Here is a 26,829-nt window from a genome sequence, read left to right on the forward strand (position 1 = left end):
ACCAGTGATTTAAACAGCAAAATCTGGTTGGGGTTTCATGGAATGTAGCTTTACCTTTGGACACCTGCTCATTTCAGAAAACAGGGAGGTGCAAAAGCTCCCCAGAAAGGGCATCATCACCCTCTATTGTGGAAAATATTAAGCAAGCAAAATATAATTAATGTTGGATATTTTGTCATTGTGTCTGGCACTGAGAGCTCCCAGGCACTTTAAAAATAACCAGAATAAAGGGAGATGAATGGAAGTGAACTCTGCTGAACATCATCAATGAAGATCTGCTTTATTGCTGGCAATTAAGCAGACAAAGTCAAAACACAAGCTATCATTATCACTCATTGATTAAAACCCAGTTAGAACATTGCAATCCCCACTAACCCACTGCTTTCTGCATTTCAGCACAATATTTCAGCAATAATTAGGAACACAGTGTAAACCATCAGCCTTAATGTTCCCAAATAAAATTGCCAAAGCAAGTGATTATGGATCAGCCAAAAACCTCCATTTGAAACCATCATCTTTTGTGACTGTTTAATATCTTCCTGATGATCTTTTTTTTTTTTCCCCTCAGCAAACACAAATGAAGTTAAAGTCCTTCCAGTAATGGCATGCTAAAATTTAGCCTAAATAGGCATAACTTGGTAAATACTTATTTTTTGGAGGGAAAAAAAAAACTGCTGGCAATTGAGTTGCTCAGGCAATTTTTTGTCTCTAGTCTCTCTCTTTTTAAAGGATCTAATATCAACAGTTCTGATGTACAGCAAGCTGGGAATGTCTCACTGTCAAAATTACTGTGCTTTTCCATTCGAGTAAAAATGACCTTTATCTGATGTAGTCTCTAAAAAAAAATAATAAAAAAAAAATGACAGCATAAACAGCAAAACAAAACCCAGCTGGAAGAATGTCAAGGCTGCACTGAAATTCTGCCTTGGAGCAGGGGTGGGAAGGGAAGGGAAGGGAAGGGAAGGGAAGGGAAGGGAAGGGAAGGGAAGGGAAGGGAAGGAAGGAAGGGAAGGGAAGGGAAGGGAAGGAAGGGAAGGGAAGGGAAGGAAGGGAAGGGAAGGGAAGGAAGGGGAAGGAAGGGAAGGGAAGGGAAGGGAAGGGAAGGGAAGGGAAGGGAAGGGAAGGGAAGGGATCAGCAGGAAACTGGGAGCCAGGGGCACGGAAAGTGGAAAAGCTGCTGGTACGTCAACAGTCTGGAGAAAACAGGGAATATTGGGAAAGTGGATTATCCCTTCAGGGCAGTCCCTTCCCCTCCTGGTGTCGATGCCTGACACCACTTCAGTGCTAAACAGAAACATCAGTAGCCCAAAATACAGGGATTTGAGGTGTCCCTGTTAATCCTTTCCAAGGCTCTTGCTCCATGGAAGAGCCTGTGGAGTGTGGGATGAGAGAACACTGGGGGAACCTTGTATGGTTTGTCCTCTTGTACCTCCTGTGCATGTTTCCAGAGGGAAAACACAACCAGAAATGTTTTTATAAGTGATTTTCATAACTCTGGTACCCGTTCCACGGCCTGTGCCAGTTTAGCTACTTCACCACCTCTTTAGCTCATTCCTTTTACCTCATCACCTTCTTTTTAATCTCTACTTTCATTATTTATTGTAATCTGGCAATTTTGACAAACAGGAATGATTTATCAATAAAAAAACCCTTCTATTTTCATGCAGACCTTAAAAGCTGTCATTTCCAATCCAGCTTTTACCTCTGATATCATCAAAATTCTTTTGCAAACCCATTTTTTTCTGGCTGGGATTTGCAGCGATCCCTCTATGCTGCTCCTGTATTTAATGCTTAGGGCACACTTGGGTTTCTACCCTTTATTTCACTTAAACCTCCTGATTTCTAGGAATCTCCAAAAAATGAATCTAAGCTTTATGCCTTTTCCCCACCAGGAAATCTTCAGGAAGGACATGAGTGGAGGCAGAAGAACAGAGTCCAGGTTTAGGACCTCTCAGTCCATCGTGTCCTCTGTGATTTTGTAGAATTTTACAGCTTGGGCTGGCAGCAGAAATAGGATCAGGCAATCTGCATTTGGAACAGCCTGATGGGAGCTTTAGCACGGAGCCAAAAATGAAATGCAGGGAAAACATTTCATATCTCTTACTTTTGGGTAATTTTTCTCTAATCCAAAAAATCCCAAAAACGCTGAAATTCTGCAGAAACCTTGCGTGCTTGGATGGCATATTTTTGCAGGCTCTAGTAGGAACTGATAACAGGCTGCTGAATTACTGCTTAATAAACCACTAAATGAGTGCCATCCAAGATAACGGGGCATTAAATGACGGCCATTCAGGGAAAAAGGAGAAGTGCAGAGAGAAATGCAAGAGGGCTCTCTGCAGAGAGGGAAATTGGATTAGTTGTCTCATCTATGCCACTGCTGAAATTCAAACTGAAGCAGATCTGGAAAAAAAAATAAAAAAATAAAGAAAGGGAAGTGTTTTGATTCTGTGATGTGGCAAAGGAAGGAGGACACTCGATGGCTTGAGCTGGGGTAGGGAGTGTTTAATTATGGGGGAAATGTGAGCAGATGAATGTGATACATGCAAAGATAAAACAAAAAAAATATGCAAAGGCAGAATCCAACAAGCTAAAATAATGTAAAGATGATATTAGAAATAAAAATAAATCAGAAGAGGTGGAGCTGGTGGAGAATTTCAGGTTGTAAAGACAAAAGGCTGAGAATTACTTGAACTCAGGCTCTTGGTCATTGAATCATGGAATGGTTTGGGTGGGAAGGGACCTTCAAGACCATCTTGTTCCTGCCATGGGCAGGAACACCTTCCACTAGCACAGGTTGCTCCAAACCCTGCCCAACCTGATCTTGGGCACTTCCAAGGCTGGGGCAGCCCCTGATTTCAGTGGGATTTCGGTGTTTTAGTCCCTGTCCTTCCCTAGGGATCCTGATCACACCAGTGGAAAGGCACCACAGAGAGCTGAGGGACTGCTTTGTTCCAGCCCATCCATCACAACCTGGTGCCATCCATCTCCAGGAAAGCTCATCCCAGAAGGCTGGGAACATATTTGCTTGACTTGTAGCGGTTGGGAAATTGTATCATGGTGAGTGATGCTGCCGTGCCCGTGTGGAGCATCACCAGCAGAGTTATGACAAACCTGCTGAAGGCCATATTTCTGGGAGTGACATAATCAATGATAGATGCTGCTCTAATTTAGGCAGGTTTAGACTGCAGACTTTTAAAGGAAAGCAAGTAGGGTGTTACATGTTCCCTCCCTCTCAATAATTGTATCCAGCCGAGTTTACAACACGTTTTCTTTCAACACGTTTATTTTCCTCATGTTTGTGTTTTCCCATCTCTAATGTCTTGAAAGATACACAGATATTTAAGTAAAATTTCAGGGCAACACAACATATTGTTGTTTTATTATTTTGATTTGCAATGAATGTCCACCTTTGGACTCACAAAAATCCTCTTGTCTCAGCTTCTCCCTGTAAATTATGTAAATGCACAAGGCAGCACTTTGCACATAGACTGGGACATAAATATTGGTTCAGGTGAGGTTCCCTTAAAATTTAAATGAATTTCTGTTGATTTTTCCAATCATGGGGTTTCGGTTTTTTATTCCAAACTATAAACACAAGTTATTTTAAGACAAAAAACGTAAATTGGGCTGGATTCTGTTCGTAGGATTTCACTCTTTTCCACACAAATGACCTTACAGATCTGTAAAACACAGTGGTGTTTTTTAAAAATTAGGACTTGGGCATTTGTCTGGTGAAGGAATTCAATTCAAAACTTTTAGTCTGCAGCTCTATATCTCTGGGGGTGTGGAAATGCAGGTGTATCCTGTTCCTAAAGTTGTAATTCTGTCCCTCTCCAGAAATTATCAATTTAAACATTCCATCATGGAAAGGCACGACAACAACTATGGAAACAAAAATGAACCTGCAATCCAAACAAACTTCACGTGGTTTCAGATTTCAGAGGGGATGCTTGTTTATTATTTGCTAGAAAAGAAAACTTCCAAGAGCAGTTACAAACCCATGTCATTTAAGAACACAGAGGTTGAATAATATATGATTTAATGATGTTCCTGGTCTCTAAATCTCACTGTGCACTCAGTCTAATGTGGTAATTCCTAAATTCTCTGAAGTGAAGGCATTGTTGTTCCTCTTGCAAGTCAGTGGCATCACTGGCAATAAAAAACCATTTCAATTTGCAGTCAGATTGGTGGGATATTAATGAGCTTTACCTCTTTGAGGTAAATGTGTGCAGCACCCATTTAATTGCAGTACCACTCACACACTTTGGTGTATCATCAGCTTATCTCCTGGAGAGGCTGGGGGTTAATTGAGTGAATAAAATAAATGTAGACTAATTAAGAGATGACAAGTTATAGCTGATAAGGTCACTTGTCAGGCAAATATGAATTCAATATCTATTGCAGAAATGGTTACATTTTCTCTGCCTAGAGCAAACTATTTGTGTTTTGTAAACCCACACATGTTTACCGGAAAGACACAGAGAAAACTCTTTTATTTCCACTATATTCAGTGTAAATCAGAATAAATTTAAATAGAAAGAGTAGTTTGAGGTATCATGTTATATTCTGATTTAAGTTGTGTTGTACCATCAGTGATTTCAGTAGTTTTAGACTAATATGACTGAAATATGAATCTGATTAATGCTCAACAAGGAGTTACTAGAGATTAACCCCTGCAGTTTTGTTGTCATTACCTGTATTGATACACATTTTTTTCTAAGCTGTAGGAAAATTAATAAATCATCAAAACGTGTTTGGCATAAGTGTATAAAGTGAGACAACATTAGAGGATGATGAAATTGCATTCCATAAATCACTTTGGGGTTGGGGGCAAGGCCCTCTGAGCACGTGAGTCAGAGTTTGGGTAGATTTTAGTCTAAACTACAAAGTCATTTTCCGGGGTGAGCTCAGGACACAATCTGTGAGATGGAGACCATCCTGAGGTCTGGGAGGAGCTCAGCCTGGGTAGTGAAACAATACAAAGCCCAGGCTGGCCAAGGGCACGCAGCAATTCCACAAAAGAGAGGCCAATTCCAAAGGACAATGTCCTCTGATTTGATAACGTGCTTCTGTTCCCCCAGACAATCCTCCCAAATGATAACGAGCTTTGCATCTGCTTTTAAGGAAATCTTTTGGCACAAACACTGTACCCACAGAGGAGATCAGTGCTTATAAATAACCTCCCCCTGGCTTTGCAGGGATGCTGGAGTGCCTGAATCCATGCCTGCCTCAGAACCTAATTCTGTAGGATGCAGCTGCTGGTAGAGCTGGGGGTGCTGAGGCCCTGGCACAGGGTGCCCAGGGAAGCTGTGGCTGCCCCATCCCTGGAAGTGTCCAAGGCCAGGCTGGAGCAACCTGGGCTGGTGGAAGGTGTCCCTGCCCATGGCAGGGGGCGGGATGAGATGGGCTTTAAGGTCCCTTCCAACCCCAACCATTTCATCATTCTGTGATTTTATGATAAGAGAAAGATTTTTATGAGAAAAGCTCCAGCACAGAAATTTCACACAAACATCCACCACCTTTTTACACCTTTTTACACTCCACCAAAGTGCCTACACAAAGAATTGCACAGAAACAGTGGGTCTGATTTTCCTCCATCTGTTCAAAATGTCTGCAATGTCACATTGCTGTCACTGGAACAGAATCCTCCTCTCTCCGGACACGCACCAAGAAGCCCCCTGGCCATTAATGTGAGTTCTCCCTCCCGACTCAAGCATGACCTTTTTGTGTCTTCTGTTTGTTTGGCAGCCAAAGTGAATAATGTTCCTGGGGAAATAATGAAGTGATGCTGCCTCTTCTTCAGAAAAAAAAAAATATTATCCCAGGGAGGAGTGTGACAGATCTGATCTCACAGAGCCTTGTGGAGAGACGACAATTCAAAGCCATGCTGACTTTCCTCGCCGATGCCTCGAATAGTTGGATGACTTCAGTAATCTCTCACCTTTCCCTCCAAACCCTCCTCCTTCTACTGTGCCCAGTTTGGAAGTTTCAAGTGCAATTACTCTGTTTCTAAGGAGCTGCAGTGAAAGGTGAATTTGTCATTACAAATATGTCTGTCCACGAGAACTTTTCATTCCCACCAACAGCAGCTCCCACCACGGCAAAGCTCAGGAGTGGGGATTAAAAGACCTGACTTACAGGTAGAAGTGAATGAGTTACAGGGAATTAGAGCAGACTGAAAACCAGGAACATGATGTTTGGAGCTAAACAATGTCACAGATAGTGCCTTAATTAGCAGCAAAAGTGATTTAGCAAAGTAATATTCTAATACCAATCCAATTGCTACAAATTATTAATAATGATAAGCATGGAATAACCAAGATCCACTAACAGGGAGATGCAATATCTGTCAGAGGAAAACATAGTGCCCCTTTAATAATGAGATTGTAATTAGAATAGAACAATAAAGCTTGCATTAATATTGAACAAAGGACACAAGACCCTGACATTATGCTATGCAAAAGGAAAAAAAAAAAGAATCCTATTGCTGAAATTCTAAAAGAGTCTAAAAATCAAATATATCAAAATATAGGCACGGAGATTATAATTAAAATCTACAATTTTTGCCTCTCTGCTGCAAACCTGGGCTTAGACAGTGTCCTCCTTAGGATGACCTGTTAGGACAGGGATTGTCACCTCTGGGTGGACAAACATTGCTTTTAATTTTTAATTTTATTAACCCAAAATATGAATAAAATAATACAGAAAAGTAGTGTTCTGGAGGGTGAAAAACAAACATAAGGTCAATAAAACCAATCCATTTGCATTAGTTTTTGCTGGTTCAGGACTATGATCCAGTCTCCTGGAAAATGTGATTTTAACTGTGCTTGGAGCTGACAGAGCCAAAAGTAGGAAAACTCAAGGATGTGAACGTAAGAGCAGCGAGAGAAGTGCTTTGCAGATGGAAATAGCTGCAGGTTCAGGGCTATCTCAGATATTTCCATTCATCCAGCCCCTACACATGCCCCCACTAGGCTAATCCATCCGTATTTTCCCCAAATTACAGATCAGGATGTGTCTCAGAGCTGCCTGCCCATGCACACACACCAGCAGCAATTTTAGTGGCAATCACAAGAGTTCCTCTTCCAGCCAGTGATGAAAAAATGCCTCCCATCCCTAAGAGGTTTATTTTGTCGTGCAGGCACCAGAACCACAGCCTAAATAATACTGGGTGGTTTGGAATCACTCTGGGAGCTCACACTCTGTGACAGCCACATTTTCTGTCCAAGGCAAGTGCCAACTATAATAATAATACATATAAAAACCAGGATTTTGTATAGGAATCTTTTTTTGCTGCCAAGAGATTGGAGGAGAAGATGAATCAGAATTTTGAGCCCCCCCAAGTTAAAGTGGCGGTGGTACCTCAGGAATGTCAAGTGGGTGCGACTGCGGTGAATTCCAAGAAGTTTTCAGTGTTAATTCCTGCTCAACAAGAAACACACGCACATAAACAGCGATCAATGGGCTCTAAATGAAAAAGAAGTGGCAAATCAATAACTAGAGACGTTTTATTTTCCAGCTTCTGCAAACAATGCGGGGGATGATCGGCCTGTGATTACGGGGAAGCAGCAGATATTGCTGCAGCTCTTGAAAGCTGGTGGGCAAGATCTTCACCTGTGCCAGTGTGTGCAGAGCTGCTGGCTGGGAATATCAAACAGCATGGAAAATTCGGGCTGGGTTTCCATTTCTAAGTAAAACAGATTTTCTTTTCTTTTTCTTTTTGTTTTTGCATTTCCAAGGTGTGTTTTCTGCAAGCAAAATGGAATGAGATGATCTCTAAGATGATCTCTCCAACCCAAACTGTTCTAGGATTCCATGTCCATCATTCTCTCCATAATAAATTCTAAGGTTTTTGTGTGTCAATTCTTTAACTGAGGCATCAGTTATGAAGATAAAATATGATGGATTTGATTATGAAACTCCAAGGGGTTCCATGTTGTAAGTCTTTGATGACCAAAACGTGTTGGATCAAGGTAGAGCAGCTCTGAAGTGGGGGGGGAGGGGGGTCTCAAAATCCAGCCCTGTGGAATTAATTTAACATTCCCAAACAAAACACTCTGCTCTAAGAATGTTCTCTCAAGCAAATGTCTTAAAAGTCACCTGAAAAGGGTGACATCAAAAGCCATTACTTAAACCCAGCAATTTTGCTTTAAAATGTTGTGCTTCACTAAACTGTTTCAGTGATATATTATTGTGCCTTCTCAAGCTTAATTTTTTTATACTTAAATTTTCCATTGCTGACAATAGAAAACGCTCAAAATATTTGAAGTGCTTAATCACCTGCTAATTTCAACTTCTTGGCAGTGATAATAAAGTAAAATTGAATTATCTTTGAAGCTGTTGCAAACAAAAAAAAAGGAAAAAATAAATAACAACTTCTAAAGTACCAGGATGTTATTTTACAAAGTTAATGAGCCTTTTGTACAGGGAGATGAAATGGCTTGATATGAAACAGAAGAAAACCATGTAAAATTTAAATAATAGGGGGAAAAAATCCTGTAAAGTAACTAATTGAAGAGATTAGAAAGCAATAATTACTCAAACCAGTGTAAAAATAGGTTAGGTCTTTCAAACTATAGAAGAGACACATACACTAGAGCCATATAGAAAACATAAAGCTCTGGTAATGATTTCCATGAATTCCAGCATGCTCCAGTGAACTCCAGGAACTGTAAATACCAGCTTCCTGACAGCTAAATCAATGCAAGCTCCAATCTGAAAGTGCACCCTCCAAGCAGTACCTGAGCTCTAACCTCCTTTCCACCACGTGTCTGGGCACTCAGGGGGATTCAAAAAAGATGTTTTTCTTAGAGATGAAGGATAATGAGGAAGATTCTCCTCTAAGGTGAGTCCAGCCCGTGGTACAGAATATTAAACATCATTCCCTGTGTCCAGCAGGTGGTTTCCTTGGGAAACACGGCAGTGTTGCTCTGTTGTCCCCTCAGAACGAGAGCTTTGAGGTGGGTTTGTGTCTATTCAGGGAAAAAGCTTCAAATCCACTTAAATCCACTACATATAAGGGTTGAAGTTTTCAGAAGGGCTGAGCTTTGCCCTAATTCTTGGCCTCTGGAAGGAAGTGATCCAACTGCCCTTGGAATCTGAGCAGGCACAGCAATGCCACTGCTGAGCCCTTCTCAGGGTCACTCCAGCTCGTGCTCCTGATGCAGGCTGGCACTTCTTTACTGGGGTTATTATCATTTTTTGCAGGTACTTCGTTACCAGGGCAGCTGAAGTCACAAACTGGTGTGAACATCACAGAAGCACAGGATGGCTTGGGTGTGAAGGGACCTTGAAGCTCATCTCATTCCACCCCCTGCCATGGGCAGGGACACCTTCCACCAGCCCAGGTTGCTCCAAGCCCCATCCAACCTGTCCTTGGACACTCCCAGGGATGGGCCAGCCACAGCTTCTCTGGACAATAATATATCTCTCTTTGAATTGAGCAGTGAAGGAAATACCTGAAAACTCCCCAGGGCTCTGTAACATCCTCCTGGTCAAGTGGCCAGCAAGTGACAGAGCCAGAACTGCTTCCCAAGCACAGCCCTCTGCCACCAGAAGATTCCTCCTTTATTTCACCTTGCCCTGAGGTCAGAGACTCACTTTTCTCACATACTGCCTTATTTTGTCTGGGTTTTGCCCTCGAGCTAGAAACAGTTTTTCCTTCTGATAAAAGAGAGAAAATGCAAGTACAGAAATTGCTCATTCTCATCCTTGAAATGAAATACAGAGGGACCAGCTCTGTGTAAGACCTTCCAGGGCTGAACAGGGACAAGCCTCTCTGCCACTCACCCACTCTCCAGTTTAAAGCAATATTTGGGATGATATTTTCCAAATGTGATGCCTGTAAATCTGGGTGATGGGTTAGACAAATGCATTAATTTCCCTTCCTGTCTATGATGGCTTTTCCTCCACCTTGCATACATTCTCTTGTCTTTTTCTGCTAATAATATTTTCCTGGTAATTCCATAAGTATTAAGTCTTGCTTGTGTAAATAATTTGTTGTCTCTGAAAGGCAGGGAAGAGCTGCTGCCTCTCTGTGCTCAACACCCCTCTCCTGCCCGTGCCAGCACTGAATCTTCAGGGCATGGTGTTCTGTCTTCTGCTGGCTGGGGTGTCCCAGAGGTTGGTTGTTGTTCACTGATGCTGGGAAATGAACTGAACCCATGGCACCCCACAGAATGGAAACAGAGGCTTCTCTTTAAGTGTCACTCCTCACTCTCCTGAGAAGGTCACTGCAGTGTCACCCCCCTCCTGCCAGATGCTTGCAGGTCGTTTACAGAAATACAACTTTCAGGGTGGTTGTTCCCCCAAATCACGAGAACTCCCATGTTGTCCAAGGGAGACCTGATCATTATCATACTCTGACACATCAGCAGGTCTCTGAAGGCCTCTGGTTGTTCAGAGAACCCTGAACAATTCCAGGCTGGACTAGTTCATCTCCACAGTTTGCTGTTAGAAATAGCAAAGATGTCACTTGTCTTAAAATATATGGTCTGCTGTTCCCTTCCTAAAGGTGCTGTTATGCCAACAGTAAATCTGCAAGAGACTGCAGGCAGAGAGTGGGATGTGATGTACTCAATATTCATCAGGCTGTGACCCAAAGGAGGATCAGGACACTTCACATCAGGCAGTTTCTCTCCCCAGTTTAGCAGTTTCGAAATAATGGGCCAAAACACAACCCCGGAGGTTGCAGTTGCACCTTCAACTGATTTTAAGAAAATAAGCCAAAGGGCTGTGTAAAAACACTGCCTCATTTCCAAACTGCAGATCTGACTGGCTGGTTGGGCTTTGAATGTTTATATTGTCCGTAGATAATTTTAAGGGCCTGGTGGCATTTACTGACATTTTGCTTTTTCCTTATCTTTAACCCCAGAAAACCCATTTGTTTCCTTGATGGGGTCAGGACCCTCAGCAGTGCAAAGGACAGTTGCAAAGGCCACCTCTCTGTGTATCTATTTATTGGAAGCTAGCAGGAACCAGGTCTAAGAGGTTTCATTTCCCTGCAGAAATGGGAGGGGCACAGAAAATCTGGATAAGCTGTCCAGGAGGAAGACAAACTGCAGAAATGATAAGGTAACTCCTCCTCTTCCTGAGCAGTAAAAAACCTTGGAGATTTGGAAGAAGGAAGCAGGGAAGCTCAGATATTCACTGTGATGGGGATGTAAATTGGGATTTTACACATCCTGCTGAGTAGGGAGCTACCAACAGACCTCTTTGTTACCCCAATACCTGGGAAAATCAAGCAGTGCCTGTGTCCCTCCTTATCTAAGCTCTGCAACCTGTATTTCTCCTGCATCCCTAAACTGGGTGATAGAAAAGGGTGGAAAAATGGCTTTTGCAATGTATTTATGATCAAATTATTCCCTGCATTGCAGAATTGAACAGAATCCATGAACCCTGATTGACAGAGGAGAGAATGGAGGGACCAGAGAGACAGAGATGAGGGGGCTGTTAGTGATGGAGAACCAGGCCTGGAACACACATCCAAAGAACAGCCTGAGGGGCATCTGAGGGATGCTTAAGACAGCAATAGGAGGTTAAAACTTAAAACAAAATCTTCCTTCAATATGGTATTGTTGGCAACCCATGTTGCACAACAGCAGGAGTCAGGAGCAGCCACAGGAGGAAAACTCGAGACAGTTTTGGTGTGAAGAGACAATGATTTGATTTTATTCAGCACTTTGGACAGTTCTGTTCATTCCAGCTTCTCAAACCCCTGTCTAGATCTTTAATCCAGAAAGTGAGTGCTCTTTCTTAACATATTCCTATCAAATAATGTTTAAATTTCAGCAGCAGCAGCAGGAGCTGCTTTTCATATATACCCAAAGCAAGTACACAGGATTTAAAGTAATGATCTCTGAGTTTATCTTCATCACCCTTCTTGCCTCTGGTGTTGTGCTTAGATCAGATTATCTCATTTAAATAGCAATGGGTTATGGACATAAAAAAAGTCTAATCTGTTCCCTTGCTGTGTCACTGTGAATGTTTTACTCTATTTTATTTTGTCCCCTACGGCACTTGCAAGAAAACCCCAAAGACCCTTGTTGAGTCACATAAAAAAAGCTCTGCTGGAAAATAAGGGTTGGAGGGAATACTACTCTTTCCACATAAAGAGAATATAGAGGGTAGTTTGATTTCTGAGTGATTGAATTACCATTTCGAGGGGTAATAATACCCAGCTCTGCCTGTACAGGACGTTTAATCCTTAGATTTGAAATTAATTTATAGGTCAAAACCGTTTTCATTCTACATGTCTGGTGGAATTGAGGCAGAAGCAAAGAAGAAATGACTGACCAATGTCATTTAACAACCTGAATTACCTTTCAAAGCCCAGCCCACAGAACTGCTCTGCTCAGCATCGAGACTAGTTCCTAATTTTCCCACTCAGTTCTATTACTCCTAAATTGATGTGAACCATCCATGTAATAAATCAAAGAAGTTTTGCCCATAACTGCAGTTTGACTGTTGCCATCAAACATATTTCAGCATGTCATGTAGTGAAAACCAGCAGAGCTCCACTGAAATCAATGGAGTTAATTTATACCCAGGTATAAATTAACTTATCTCACTGAAGTCAGTGGGAGAATTTGCTGTTCCTTTAATTGACAGCAGGATCAGGACAAAAGGGCCGTTGTGATCTACCCCTGGTGCCTGGGAATAGGGAAGATTTAATTTTTTATCTATTTTTAAGCCTTCAAAAACCTGAACATGCTCATGTAAAAGTGAGCTCCCAGGATCTTTTAACTCAGCTGGCCCAGGACACTGGTCTGGTTAAAAGATGATCCCTCAGCAAGAAAATGATGAAGATGACAAAAAGTTTGAAAAATGAAAGCTTTGTGGAAAAAAAAAAATACTGAAGGAACAGGCTATATTTGGAGCTACAAAACATGGGTGTAAAAATATCTTGTCTATCACCAGGCTGTGCTGCTCCTCCAGTGATTCATTTTCCAGGATCACCATCGATTTCCCAACCTAAAGCAATCAAGGAGTTATAGGGGAATTCTTGTACCCTAAAAGATTGGTGAATTGGGAAATAAAAGGGAATGCTGGGGCACTAAACAGGTGTTTGTTGTGTTTAGTTCAGCAAATCTGGGCTTGAACGAGCCACTGCTTGCTTGAAATATTTTATATATCAAAATAATTTAATATGAAGTCCTGACCATGCTGGTTGTTTGTTACTGAAATGGGCATTTAGTATTGATTTAATGGAAAGTCTGATCCTGAGATTTACATTTTTTATCCTGAGATTTACATTCCACATTGAGATAAAATGGCATCGAGTTTAATTTAAATTGTGTTTTAATATACTACTGAAGTCTGCACTCTGCTCTGCTTCTTCATTTCAAACAGCTGCTGACTCATGCACTACATAATTAATTTAAGTATCATTTGAGGTCACTTTAATACAATTTCCTTGCAAGTACATGAGTAATATCCTGGCTATTTAGAGTTCAATACATTAATTGTAGACAAAAGTCAGTTGTCATGGTTTCTATCACAGCCAAGTGTGAGGGGTCAGTTCATCCCCAAATTCATTATAACCTCAAAGAGTTCAGTTCCCATTCTGTGCCTGTTTTCAGCTGGGGCTGTAATGAGTCACATGAGTTAATCCCATTTAGATGGTTTTATGAAGCAGGATTGTCAAGTTATATGCTTTTAATTAGAAGAAAGGTTGAAAAAAAAAAAAAGAATGAACTCAGAATACCAAACCCTCAGTGCGAGCAATGCCCAGCCAGGCAGAAAAGAACATTTTACCTCACAATATGTTACCAACTGTTGATATTTTAATTAAGCACAAGGGATATTCAAGGAGGAGAAGGTGGGAGCACAGTCCTGCCTCCTCCAGCCACCCCGTGTCCTCTGCATCCAACCTGGGCACTGTCAGGATGCCCAGCACTTGGATCAGGGACAGGGTGGGTGGGTGAGGCTCTATCATCACACCAGCAGGAGGCAAAGAAAGAACCTTTACACCCACTTTGGGTGTTCAGCAAGATTTCCTTTCATTTTTGTGTATTTATATTCTGATTGTCCTTATTCAACACTCCCAAACTGGGCTGGTTTTCAGCCCAGCTCCATTTGCTGACCTGGGGCGTGGTGATGTTGTGGCCAAGAAAGGGCTCTCATGGATGTTGTTACCCAAGTAACAGTTGTGTTTTAGACTGGGTTTTTTAAGCTTTTTTAAGCTGGATTTCACCTTTCTTATGATCTTGAAACGTGTTTTCCTGGTTCAAAGACAGAACCAGGAGTTGCTTAAAATTACAGCATGTCCTAATGAAAAGCTCCTTAGTCACCTGTTCATACAAATAAGTCCTGTTAGTTTTGGTAATTGCTTCTCCTTTCTTGAAGAATTATGACACTGATATAGATTTATCAATCACAAGCACTAATAGTGGAACATTTTACCTGTGCTGCAGCTCATGAATGGCAGCAGACTTATTAGTTTCCATAGCAACACCATCTCCACTTTCCAAGGTCAAAAATTCCTCCCATCCAATCAGTGGAAGAAAGTAAAGTGTGTCTTCCTGTGACTACCTTGATGTTCTGCAAAAACAGGAAGAGACATTGGGTAATTAAAGTACAGATTCCAAACAAATACCCCAATTTCCCCTCTGTAAAATCATGTTCTACCACACCATTTGAAGACTCAGACCCTAATAATGCAATAAATAGTCTAGCAGGATCATCCCAGCATAAAAATAATTCCAAAATGACACAAAGCTGGTGATGAGATGAGTGAAAATCAGGAAATGTTGGAGTTTCATCCACCCCTGCACAGAGATTCCTTGCACAGGAGGGAGTTTCTCCAATCAGGAAAACAAAATCTTCCTGTGGTTCCTCGGCCAGACATCGCTGGGGTAGAAAAAAAGGCGTTTGCAAAAATGGGCTTTTCTCAACTCCTGAATGTTCATCACACTTTGTGATGTTTCTTGTCCCATCTCAGGGCTGGAGCACCTCTGCTCTGGAGACAGGCTGGGAGAGCTGGGGGTGAGAGGAGAGGGTTCCAGGGAGAGCTCAGAGCCCCTTCCAGTGCCTCAAGGGGCTCCAGGAGAGCTGGAGCGGGATTTTGGATGAGGGCCTGGATGGACAGGACAAGGGGGAACGGCCTTAAGCTGGAGGATGGTAGATTAAGATGGGATATTGGGAAGGAATCTTTCCCTGTGAGGATGGGCAGGCCCTGGCACAGGGTGCCCAGAGAAGCTGTGGGTGCCCCATCCCTGGAAGTGTCCAAGGCCAGGTTGGACGGGGCTTGGAGCACCCTGGGCTGGTGGAAGGTGTCCCTGCCCATGGCAGGGGGTGGAATGGGATGACCTTTAAGATCCCTTCCAATCTTGTGATTCCATAATTCCACAGTGGTTTGGTTTCTGATCCCAGAAATGATCCTTTGGTGAATTTATTGTGAGCTGAGCAGACACTGATGCAAAATGTGATCTCACATGGGAGCAGAAGGTAACACAAGTCATGTGTGTACCATGTAAAAACCACACCTTTTCTGTGCTAAGCTTCATCATTCAGCAATGAAACATCCCCCCATAAGGATTTACATAACAATTTCCTTTAATTTCCTTTGACATTTCAGTCAACATACGATGAATTAAGCCAGGAAAAAAGATCTGTTTGGCCTGTAGTCCCAAAGGGCACACGAGTAGTTTACTGTTGGGAATCAGTTCATAAGCCAGCTGCAACCAGAAATCACTTCATCAAATGAGTTTACAAAATTGTGAAATCATTCCAAACCTTTTAAGTGCTGAAAGTTTTCTGCTGAGAAATTACATTTATGATCCATGTTTCCAGGTCCATATTCTCTTCTCACTTGTCTCACTTTTCATATCAGGGTGAAAAGATATCATATAGGATTATCCTGAAACTTATTGCTGATACCTCTGAGGGAGAGGCTTTTTAGAAAATTAAGGAATTCTACTCATTTGGAACGCATCCCTCTTCTGTAAGGGATCTCATTCTGTTCATATCTTTTATAAACTTCACTTAAAAATTTCAGGAGGTCTCAGAGGGAACACTTTTAAACCTGGGGCACCACTGAAAATGGCCATTTCAGGGTAGGAAACTTGACAAGTTTCTATGTTTTGAAAAAAGGATTGAAAAAACAGTTTCCTTCAGCCTTTTGTGATGTCCTACTTCACACACATCTGGGGTCTACTGAAGCCCATTTGCATCATTTATAGGTGTTTGAAAGGAAAAGTATTTAAAAAGTGCTAAATTATAATTCTTGAAAAGTAGAAAGAGAACAAGGAGCTGGATGGTACCTTCAGACATCAACCCTGCCCCAACAACAGTGACTGCACTTAAATATTCACTCAATACATATTTACTTTCTTTTAAATACTTTTTTTTGGTGTTTTTCTTCAATACTTGCATTCAGTTCAGGTTCCACTCTAACCCCTTCTTTAAACCACCTGTCGATACTGAAGGTGGGCATTGATTATTTCTGCTTAAGTGTAAAACCTTGTGCTTTTCCTTATTGAATCACATCATATTTATTTCACAGCCTTTCTCTTGCTTGTCAATATTTGCCTTGAAGCTGCTGTGCACATCTCTGATATTTAAGACAACAAAAACCACTTTCCCTTTTTTCCTCCCCTTGTCCTTCCTAAACAGAATGTGTCCCTTCGGATCAAAATGCAAGAGTTTTAATCATCCACTTAGGTGTCATGTTAATTCATCTTATATTACTTTTTTGACTATCCCTGTGTCACAATTTTGCCTTTTTTTTCCCTAACTGCAGGTCAGCAGGAGTGAAAAGATCCCCCAAACCACTATGACCTGAGTGTCCTGCAGCACTGCAGGTTGAGGAGGCTCAAATTGCCCATTTACTGGCAAACCCTCCTGCTGGGTGCCAGTGTTTGCTGTCAGTGGATAACAACCAGAATTTGCCTGCAATTTATCCTCTGTTGCTGCAGTTGTTGTGATGAATTTTGCACATTGCCACGTGTTTCCTTGGTGTTTCTGTTTCAATTCACCTCCTGTGCTTGGTATTTGTCTGTGGTTGCTCTTCTTGCCATGGACAGACATTTCCCTGTGCTGCCCACGTTGGTCCCACCCAACTCCTTTCCCTCAAGATCTCTAAAACTGATCCTTTTCCTGATTAAGCCACATTTGTCATGCGAATTATTTTGTGCAGATCACCTGAAATCCTATTTAAGGGTTGCCAGAGAAAATTATGGCTCAAAGGAAATGATTTACACCCTCCAGGATTACTTATGTACTTCCTGAGGGGAATATTCTCAACAACAAAAAATAACCAATAAAAGCCAATTAACTGACCATATCCAGTATTTTGCAAGATATTTGTACTCTCTTACAGGGGCAGATCCTTCTGAAAACCTTCCTGTTTTCTGTTCCCCTCCAGCTGAGTTATAGATGAGTCTTTTGAAACCGAGAAGCTTCTGCCAATATTTAGAATACATAACTCAGATTCTTTGTATTCATACAAGGTATTGATCAATCCTCAGAACTGTAATTCTCCTGCTTCTAGGACTGCAAATTATGGAGCATTACTGTAAATATATATATATACACACACATATTTCCTTTAAGTAACCCAAATGTTTTAGTCCTTTCCCCCTGACAAACACAAGGACCTAACTGGCAAGCAGGCACTTAATAATTTTTACAATGTCTTTCCAACAGCAGCTTCCATGGGATTATTTACTGTCAAACTAAATCAAGAATAAATGAAAAAACTGAAATATTTATAGCATAAGAAAAATCTGGTTCAGACCAGAAATCCCAGCCTGGCATTAAATCAAGAAATGTAACAAGATTCTGCCATCATACCCTTTGTTTGCTGGATGTGCTGCTATCACTTAGTTTAATTGTTATGCCACAGTTTGAGCAGAGAGATGGATGGAAAAGAAAACATGTTAAATATGATCATGGGGGAAACATTACATTTTCCCCTAAAATTACTGATTGGATGTCCATTTGTCCACAGGATGTAATTTATACAAATATGTTTGTTACAGGAGCAGTAAACATCACTTTTTGTTGTTTTGCCATTAGAGAAAACAAGTCCATAGGAAAGTATTCAATCCTCAGATAACTTTATACCTGTTATTTTTCCTTCTTATCTGTGGGGGAAGGAAAGATTTCTGTTCCTGAGACATCCAAATGTGCTGTGTGGGACATCCCAGGGTGTACAAGAGACGAACTGATGGAAGGAAGGTGGATGCAACAAGGCATGGAGGGGGTGTGCAGCATCTGCTTCTCATTGCAAACACTCTGGGTGGTATTATTGGAAAGAAAGCTCACAAAAGTATTCCTTTCATCAAACATTTCTTTCTGGATAGCTGGAATATTGAAAAGTTCGTTCTAAACATGGGATTTCAGTAGAGTATTGACTTAGTGACGTTGTGCTTAGCACAGAGGGGGAAAGGCTTTCTTGAGTGGTTGAAGCCTGAAGTTGTATTGCTGTTTCCTTGGCACTGGAATTTAGAAGGAGATATGTTATGGATTCATTTATTCATTAAAATGATCTGACATCTCTTTAGTGCATTAACAAAAGTGCCAATACTTCGTTCTTCACTGAGCTGAGGCTCAACCTGCTGCCCAGGCTTTGGCTTTCACGACTTCCACTCTCTCCAATGGCTTTTTTTTTGAGTAACAAAACACTTACCAGATCAAATCTGTGACAGGGGACAAAATGCTCTTGTGGTGTCATCTGAGCTTTTGTGAAAATAGGCCCCATTTCACATTTCTGCCACAACTGTGCTGGTTTTGTGAGAGCAAGAGAGTGTCAGTTCAGGTGGTGATCTGACATCGTGCTGGGGTAAAACTTGTCAGGCACTGGAATGATGAGATTTTGCTCTTAGCTAAATTCAAGGAAATGGACATTTTTCCCCATGGCAAAATGCAGCTGTGTTTGCAGAAATAGCAGCTTTCTGAGCTGGTGAAAGGAAAGATGTTTAACCACAGGGATTTGGGGCTGAATCCCACAGTGATGTCAGTGGTGGAGCTTCACTCCAGGGCTGGTGCATTGGTGTAGCCACCTATAGAATAAGTTCTGTTGAATGTATGTAGAAGGGAAGGAATAAAAATGTGAAGAGAAGAGGCTGAGATCCGGGGAGTGCATGGACAGCCTTTTTTTCTGCAGCCTCAGCTTTCCCTCCCACCAGCTTCCACACATCTATATTATCTTTTGAATTTGGCCTTACATACTTTCGTATTCTTCATCTGCCAGGAAATAAGCCAAGTCTGTCCCAGCCAGGCTTGAATTCTTGGCACACCATTGCTCCTGATCTCTATATTGTCTCCTGAGCACCTGATTTGAAGGCATCTAATGTGAATTTTCTCATGAATGCCAATGATATACAGCTACATTTTTCTTTTCAAACTTTTTATCCCTGAGGCGCTTTCTGCACTCAAACTATTTCCCAGATATCCATAACAGACTGAATAGCAAACACTTGCAACTACCAGAGCAGAAGCAGAAGAGACCAGTCTTCCAGGCTGCAGCAAGATTTACTTATGCTGCTGCAGTACTTACTGCTTATTTAGAATTATTGAACCATATTTCGAGGGAGAAAAGTGCCCCGTGTTATTTAACAAAGGTTTCCGATACCGATCACTCCTATTTTTTCCTCTTGCACAAAAGGGCTTGGATTTTCATTTGGTTTTCACTCCTGACTGCTATTGCTTGCTTTTCCTAGGGAAACAGAAAATATTGTGCCTCATTTGCAATTCAAATTCAGTACATGAAGCCTTCGGGGAGGGTTTAAATCTTGTGTTTTGGAAACATTTTCCTAAAATCCAAACAAACAGCTCGTTGTGTTTCAGGTGACATTGAGGCTCCTTCATGGTGGGACACTACAGAGGCTTTTCTTTCTTTAACTCCCCAAATTAAGGAGTCACCAGCACTGAATGGCCCTGGCACAGGGTGCCCAGAGAAGCTGTGGCTGCCCCATCCCTGGAAGTGTCCAAGGCCAGGCTGGACGGGGTTGGAGCAACCTGGGCTGGTGGAAGGTGTCCCTGCCCATGGAACTGGATGATCTTTAAGGTCCCTTCCAAACCATTCTATGATTCTAAAGACCCTGCAAAGAACTCCCACCTTCTCCTAACAGCCAAGTACAAGACACTGCAGGATTCAAACACCTTTAAAATAATGTCGAATTTTATTTTTACACGGTTTCATCTTCATAGCAACAATCAGAGAGCTTAAAATGAAAAAGCTGAGAGAGAAACCCTCCTCTGCCATCAAGGCACTGCAGGACATGCCCATGTGCCTTGGCATCCCACTGGCACTGCTGCTCAGTGCCCAGGGAAGGGTTAGTGAGGGAATCCTTTCATCAGAACATCGTGAACATATGAAGTGGTTTAGTGCAGAAGCACAAATGTTGTGTGGGGGGGCATCCCAAGCTGGAAGACACCTTGTCTCACCAGCAAAGAGCCAGTGAGAGAGTATATAATGTGTATATATAAATATATAAATTTATAGATATGTGTCTACAAGTATGTATGTGTATGATTCTCTGCACATACATAGAGTGCAAAGGTATCATTTGATTCTATAACCTCAGTTTTTGGTTGGGTTTTTTTGTGGATGTTTTTGTTTGTTTGGTTGGTTGTGGGTTTTTTTGTTTTGGTTTGGTTTGGGTTTTTTTGTGGGTTGTTTGTTTTATTTTTTGTTTGTTTTTTTAATATAAATGAATGTATATATAAATATATATAATTTTATATATATGAAGTTCTGGTGCTCCCTGCAGTGAAACCTATGATAAATAAATACAGAAATATCTCACCCAGAAGTTGGTTTTGTTTGATAAATGGTAAAGTCTTTTTTTATTCTTTATAAACTCTGGCTGGTCTCTTGGTCTCTCACTCTGGGCCATGTGGAACAAGAACATTAGTGTGGGGAATGTTTGGGTGCCCTTGCACAGCCAATATATTGCGATTTAAGGTGTGTTTGCACATCTGCAGCTGTGCCAAGGCTTGGTTTTAGTCCAGACCCATCAGCAAATCCTTTTTGGGGGATAAAATGTTCAGCCAATTCAGGTACACTGCAGTCAAGTAAACTCTTATCCCATTACCAGAGCTGTGGGCCTGAATCAATCATAAATAAAATCCCAATGACTACATTCCTCTCTATGACACCTTTTCCATGGCTTTTCTCCACTTCCCCTGCCTGGCTTTGGATACAAACATGTTTTGAGTCAAGTCAATCAAAGCCAATCAAAGCCAATGTATCAGTTGGCAGTGATTTCTACTCTGCAGTCCCTATCACACACAGAACTATATTTTGGAACATCATTTATCTGTAAGAATGTCCAAATTCAGGCTAATATAAAATATTTGCCCCTGATTTAGGTGAGGCACATCACTGCATGTGTCCCTTAAGCATTCAGTGAAGTATGTTTGTTAGTCACCCCATTTTACTCTGTGTCACATGAAGAGAAATTGTTTCAGTTGAAGTAGTTTAGAAACATGTCATGAGCATTACTACTCATTACTGATATTCCAGGAGGCAGCAGCCACTTACAGTGATTAGGTTCCTCATCTTTTAGATCCTGAAATGTGATATCAAGAAGCTGAGCTTCAGTTCCAGCTCTGTGTGGCTCAGTGCTGTGTTCTCTGTGTCTGGCAGAAATTATGCCTCTGATTTTTGGAAGATGTGTTTTCCACATTAAATTTGTAGCTGGGATAAGCACAGGTGCCTTTTACAGCACATTTCTAGCTTGCAAGTCTTTTCATAAACTAAGCAGAAGCGAGGCAGGAGTAAGAGTGGGACAAAATAGAGCAATAATTCATCTTATGTTGTTTGATAGATAGAAAAATGTCAGCCAAAAAGCTTCCTGGGGCAAAATGGATAACCTTAAAGGAAGATTTGCAGCAGTGATAGCAGCATTTAGCATTAAGTGCCATGTTTGCAGCAACTGAGGGAAGGCAAATCGGATTCAAGCCTCGGAGTGTCTGTAGGAGATATGTAAAGTGGCTCCCCAAAAGCTGATGTGCTCTTGTGCTGCCATCTCTTTGTGTCTGCAGATACACAGATCCTGGGGCGTGCTGGAAGAATTAACCTTGTATTCCATTTCCCATTTCACTTCCCTTTTTTGGGCAGTTTAAGCCTCTGTTGTATCAAGTGCAACAGGCAAAGCAGAATTTATTACATTTGTGATAAATAATTTGTAAAGAGAATTCTAGATAAAGCAGAATTCTCTATCAGAGCTGCCCAAAGCCCAAATTCTCAAGTAGAACCCGTTAATCAAAATGCTTAAAGACATGACATTTGCTACAATGGGATGGCAACTCCACCCATACCTTGGCTTAATGTAAAGGTTTGGGTTGTGACTACAGTATTCCTGAGTCATTCCATTCAGTCACCCTGCTATAGGAATTTCCAGCCCTCTGCCAATAAACCACAGGACTGCAAGAGCCAAACACAAGAGCTGCTGTCATTTAATCCCTAATGTGTGGGAAGGGACATTCCATCATCTCTGTGAAGTCTGTCCTCTCTGAGTTTTGGTGGGATGAAAACTTCAGCCTAATCTTCAGGGATTTCCATGAACTACAGAAGTTATCAATTGCCATGTAAATTAGAATTTTCAATTCAATGCATCATCAAATACATTTTTCTGAAGAGATCTGGAAGTGGTAAACTTACCAAACCTGACAATATCATCTGTAAACAAATTACCACATTCCTTCTAACGTGCTCACAAACACTAAAGCTGCTTGTCTTGATTGTACCCAAATACTGGGAGTGAAGAGCAGACGTTATTCTTCACAGATGAAAAGTTTAATATCTACTTCATATCTGTGAGTGAAAGCTTAAGAACTCTAGAACACCTCCTTCCAAACATTATCAGTGTAATGATGATAAAAAAATCACTCTATTTCAACTGAAGTTAGTACCAAAATTCCCATTTCTTCAGCAAAATAGGATCAAAATTAGAATGTCATCAAAAGATACTGTGCAGGTTTCTTCAAGGATATGGATGTTAATAAAGGAACTGCTGATAAACCTTTACAATAGTATCTTGAAGACTTCATCTCTCTCAAGATCTCACGCAGCAGTTGTTTCAATATGAGCCTCATATCACAGGAATGCTTTAATTTGGGCCACCCTAAAGTCTGCTATTCAGTGTTTTCACTTTAATCTTCTGCTTGCTCTGCATTTAATATCCCAGATCTTTTTTATTAAATCCATATTAAAGGTATTGTGATCTCTTTATGGTCCTCTCCTTTCAAATAAAACAATATCCTCGGTAACAAAGCCCTTACTCCTGAGTTTCTTGCAAAAAATCTCGACACCCTCCAACCCCTGAGTGGTGGAATAAAGTTGTGAGGAGCTGGAGAAATGCTCTTTTCAACCAGACAATTCAAGCCTTGGAGAAACACCCTCAGAAGGGCACCGGGGTGTTCCACCTGCCACTCCTGCCTCAGAAATTCATGGGGTGGAGTTAATATTTGCAAGCAAACAACAAAAAAAGTGAAACCAAAGCTAATTTTTGTATAAGAACCTGGAAATCTGCCAAATTATTAACAACTGGACTTCATCCTGGCAGGAAATATTAACAGCACCATCAAAGGAAATCATTAACTGTAGATTTCCCCAGAGAGCTGCCAGGAAATATTTAGATTTATTTTTTTTTAACAGCCATACATTGCTGTGCAGCAATAAATAAAGAGCCCAGGACCAGTTCTGGGGTGACCTGGGTGGGCATGGATTGAAACCATCTGGCAGTGAGATTAGGGTGAGTAGTAACTAATAAAAGCAGGACCAAGCAGGACTGGGGTGCCAGGGTGACTTTAAGATGAGCTGAACCCCACATGACCATTAATTTTGCCCAAAATGAAGCCTCCCCTCATTTTATTTGCATATGTGCCTGCCTGGGTGTCAGGAGGGAAAGTTAATTTCCAGGCTTATTGTTTAACAAGTAAATGATTCAGTGTGAAATGATGATCATTCCCTTCCTCCTTGGTGATGCTGTTGCTGTTTATTGCTATCATTTAGAATCTCTTTGATAATGAGGAGAAGAAGAAAATAATCAGTTGCTTTCTGGATGAAATTGGACTTAATTCAGCATAATCTATGTATTTTAAGATAGGGGATATAGCCAAGTGGAATAATCAGTGCAGCAAACAGATTGCTTTAGTGTCTAGACAGGTTTCAAGATGATCTGGAGATGGGAACAGGCATACAAATGATTTACCTCCTCTGCTCCAGCGAAATGTCTGGATGCTGGTGGAATACAGAAGGAAAAAAAAAGAGGAAGAAGTCCTTTAAACAAAAGCCAAGGAGAAAAGAGCTGGAGTTTCTAAAGGTCCCACCACAGCAAACAACTTTGCTGTGAGGTTTTGAGCAGGGGTTTCCTCTGAGCACATGGAAAAGGGTGATGCCACCTGAGGGTTGTACCTGCACATCAACCAAGCCAGGGAGGAGGAAAGGCAAGGATCTGGAATTTGGGAGATCCTTCCCTGCCCAGGAGGGTCTGAACAGGCTGAACAGAAGGTCCACAATTCCCAGTTAAAGCTCTGAAGATAAATGATTTATCAGGGTTTAATAAATGTAAATAACCTTGTCTGTCCTTAACAGCTTTAACAACATTAAACACTGTCTTGATTTTTACAGGATGATCGTGTTTCAAGTCATAGAATAACCTACAGATTTCTCTTTTTTAAAGTATCTAAATTGGTAGTTTGAAAAGAAAAGTTGATTGTGAGCTGTGCATTTGAATATATATGGAGAAGCACATATTAATGTGATCTAAATATAAGCATAACTTTAGAGATTTCTTTTATTGCAGAGAGTGATTTGTCACATTTAAAAACATCTATTTTCTTTTTCCTGTAATTGTGTTTTATTTTTTGTTAAAAGTTCTCTAGACACTTCTAAGTTCCTTCACATTCAGTTCACATAACATATATCAATTGTATCAAGTTGCTTAAAATTTATGATGTAATTTTAGGCCTAAAATGAATTGATTTGCAATTGTTTATTTGGTTGTTATTAATTAATATCTTCTGCAGTTCATGCTGTTTGCTAGGGTTTGTTTGTGAGCTGTTTGCTCCTTCAGAAGTCAGACTTTTACCAATGGGTGAAAGAAAGAGAGATAAACATTAACACATTTCATTACATTAATTATTACTAGAATCCTGCTTTGCTCATGGCAGATGATTTGTTCGATATTGATTTTATTTCTTGATAATTATCTTGAACTCCAAACAAGTCCCACAAGCAGGTATTGATGCATTTGCATCTGCTGGATATGCAGCAGACAATTCATATATACACTCAGAGTAGGTTAGAAAAGCAAAATGTTAGCTTGAATAATAATCAGTATTTATGGATGTTTTCTCTTCCTGGGTTCACTAAAGAGATTTGAGCTTGAACTTGCTATTCTGGAGGTGTTTTGGGGTTTTGACAGGTAAACAGGGTTGGCTGCTCCAGGGGTGGGAAACTTTGAGCTTCATGGAGAAATGCTAATTTACACCAGTGAGGAGCCAGGACCAAAGATATTTGGAAAAAAAAAAAAAAAAAGCCTTTAAAATTATCTATTTTATGATAAGAATCACAATTTTACTTAGGAGCCAGCTAATATTAAGGATGCACTTATTTATGTATGCACTCATTTAAAATATATCAATTCTAAACTTCTAAAATGGAAAGGGCCCTGAAAGGCCAGGACTGGATATAAATATTTAGCAAGAGGTTTTTACTGGCATTGCAATTTTTTTTCCAGAGCCAGAACTTCCTTTTCATTTCTGCTTTGTTTTCTCACCCATTAGACTGAACAGGGAAAGCTAATAGGACTTTAACTTGGTTTTTTTTTTTCTTTTTGTACCATCAGTGCTCTGAGAAGCCTCTTTCACACCCTTCTATTCAGCACTTTCATTTAGACTCTCTTTATGCACCAAAATATGTTGTTGGAATCACAGAGAATAATGGAGGGGAAATCACACAAAGCCAAACGATGTGTTCTAATACAGAAAAGAAATGGGAGGGAATTAAACACTCCCTGTCTCACTCAAGGCCGTTTGAGGAGCATTTACTTGGCAAAGCACTTCTGCAAATGATTCTGCTGATGAAATACCCCAGAATACACCCGGGTGCACTACAATTACAAGTAGAATAAGTGAAATGTTCTTTGGTTTCATCCCTGCATCCAAATGTTTGTTGTGAACTCTTGTGATTGTTGGTTTAACAGATTTTAAAGAATACCAAAATCTGTCTCTCCATAGTAAAATGGACATTTCCTTATCCCCTTATCATTTCTTTATCCCTTATCAACAGCAACTTTTGCCTCTTGGAGTCACTATTAAAGCAGGTGATCCCCCCAGCCCCCTCAGAAAGGTTGTCCTTTGTTTTAAGCCAAACCAACTACATTTGGAACATGAAAAAATGCTCTGTCACAATAAATCCCCGTGTCCATTTGTTAATAAGGAACCACAGTTGCATTTCCCACATCAGTGAAAACAAAACAAGCCCACAACCCAAATTTTCCCTGCATTTTGTAAAGGTGCCTGAGATAAATTGCCTTCAAAACTGGAGGCTGGCTATTTAACACTGCTAATATTTCCAGCCAGAGGACATCAAGAGCAACATAAGGACTTGCTCAAGGAAAACACTGAATTTAAAGGGTTTTTAGGCTGTAAGTTTGGGGTCTGTCCAATGCCAAGTTTGTGGAATGGTTGGTCCATAGCAGCAGCAGTTACTAATTAACATATTTTCAGTTGCTATCTTTGCTGCAATTGTAGGATCACTCTCACATTAACTGCAAAATATGTATTAAGGTGTTTGGCTGAATTGGGACTACATATTAAAGGTAAAAAGAACATTTCCTTTGAAACAGTAGTTTGATTGGTGAGCCTGAACAG

General features: G+C 40.9%; 1 protein-coding gene across 3 annotated transcripts in view; it reads right to left on the reverse strand.

Moving 5' to 3' along the window:
* Positions 1-26,829, reverse strand: part of CNTN6 (contactin 6) — a 124,511-nt gene that overhangs the window by 84,324 nt on the left and 13,358 nt on the right. For 2 of the 3 annotated variants that reach the window (XM_050313247.1, XM_050313246.1), the window contains exon 2: positions 14,404-14,541. The exons of the other annotated variant lie outside the window; for it this stretch is intronic. In XM_050313247.1, the coding sequence (XP_050169204.1) occupies positions 14,404-14,458 (55 nt within the window). In that variant the 5' untranslated portion in view covers positions 14,459-14,541. The remainder of the gene's footprint in view (positions 1-14,403; positions 14,542-26,829) is intronic. 3 annotated transcript variants of the gene reach the window in all.

This window comes from Myiozetetes cayanensis, unplaced genomic scaffold (assembly GCF_022539395.1).
Source record: "Myiozetetes cayanensis isolate MyiCay16 unplaced genomic scaffold, myiCay2020 scf18, whole genome shotgun sequence".
Lineage (NCBI taxonomy): Eukaryota > Metazoa > Chordata > Aves > Passeriformes > Tyrannidae > Myiozetetes > Myiozetetes cayanensis.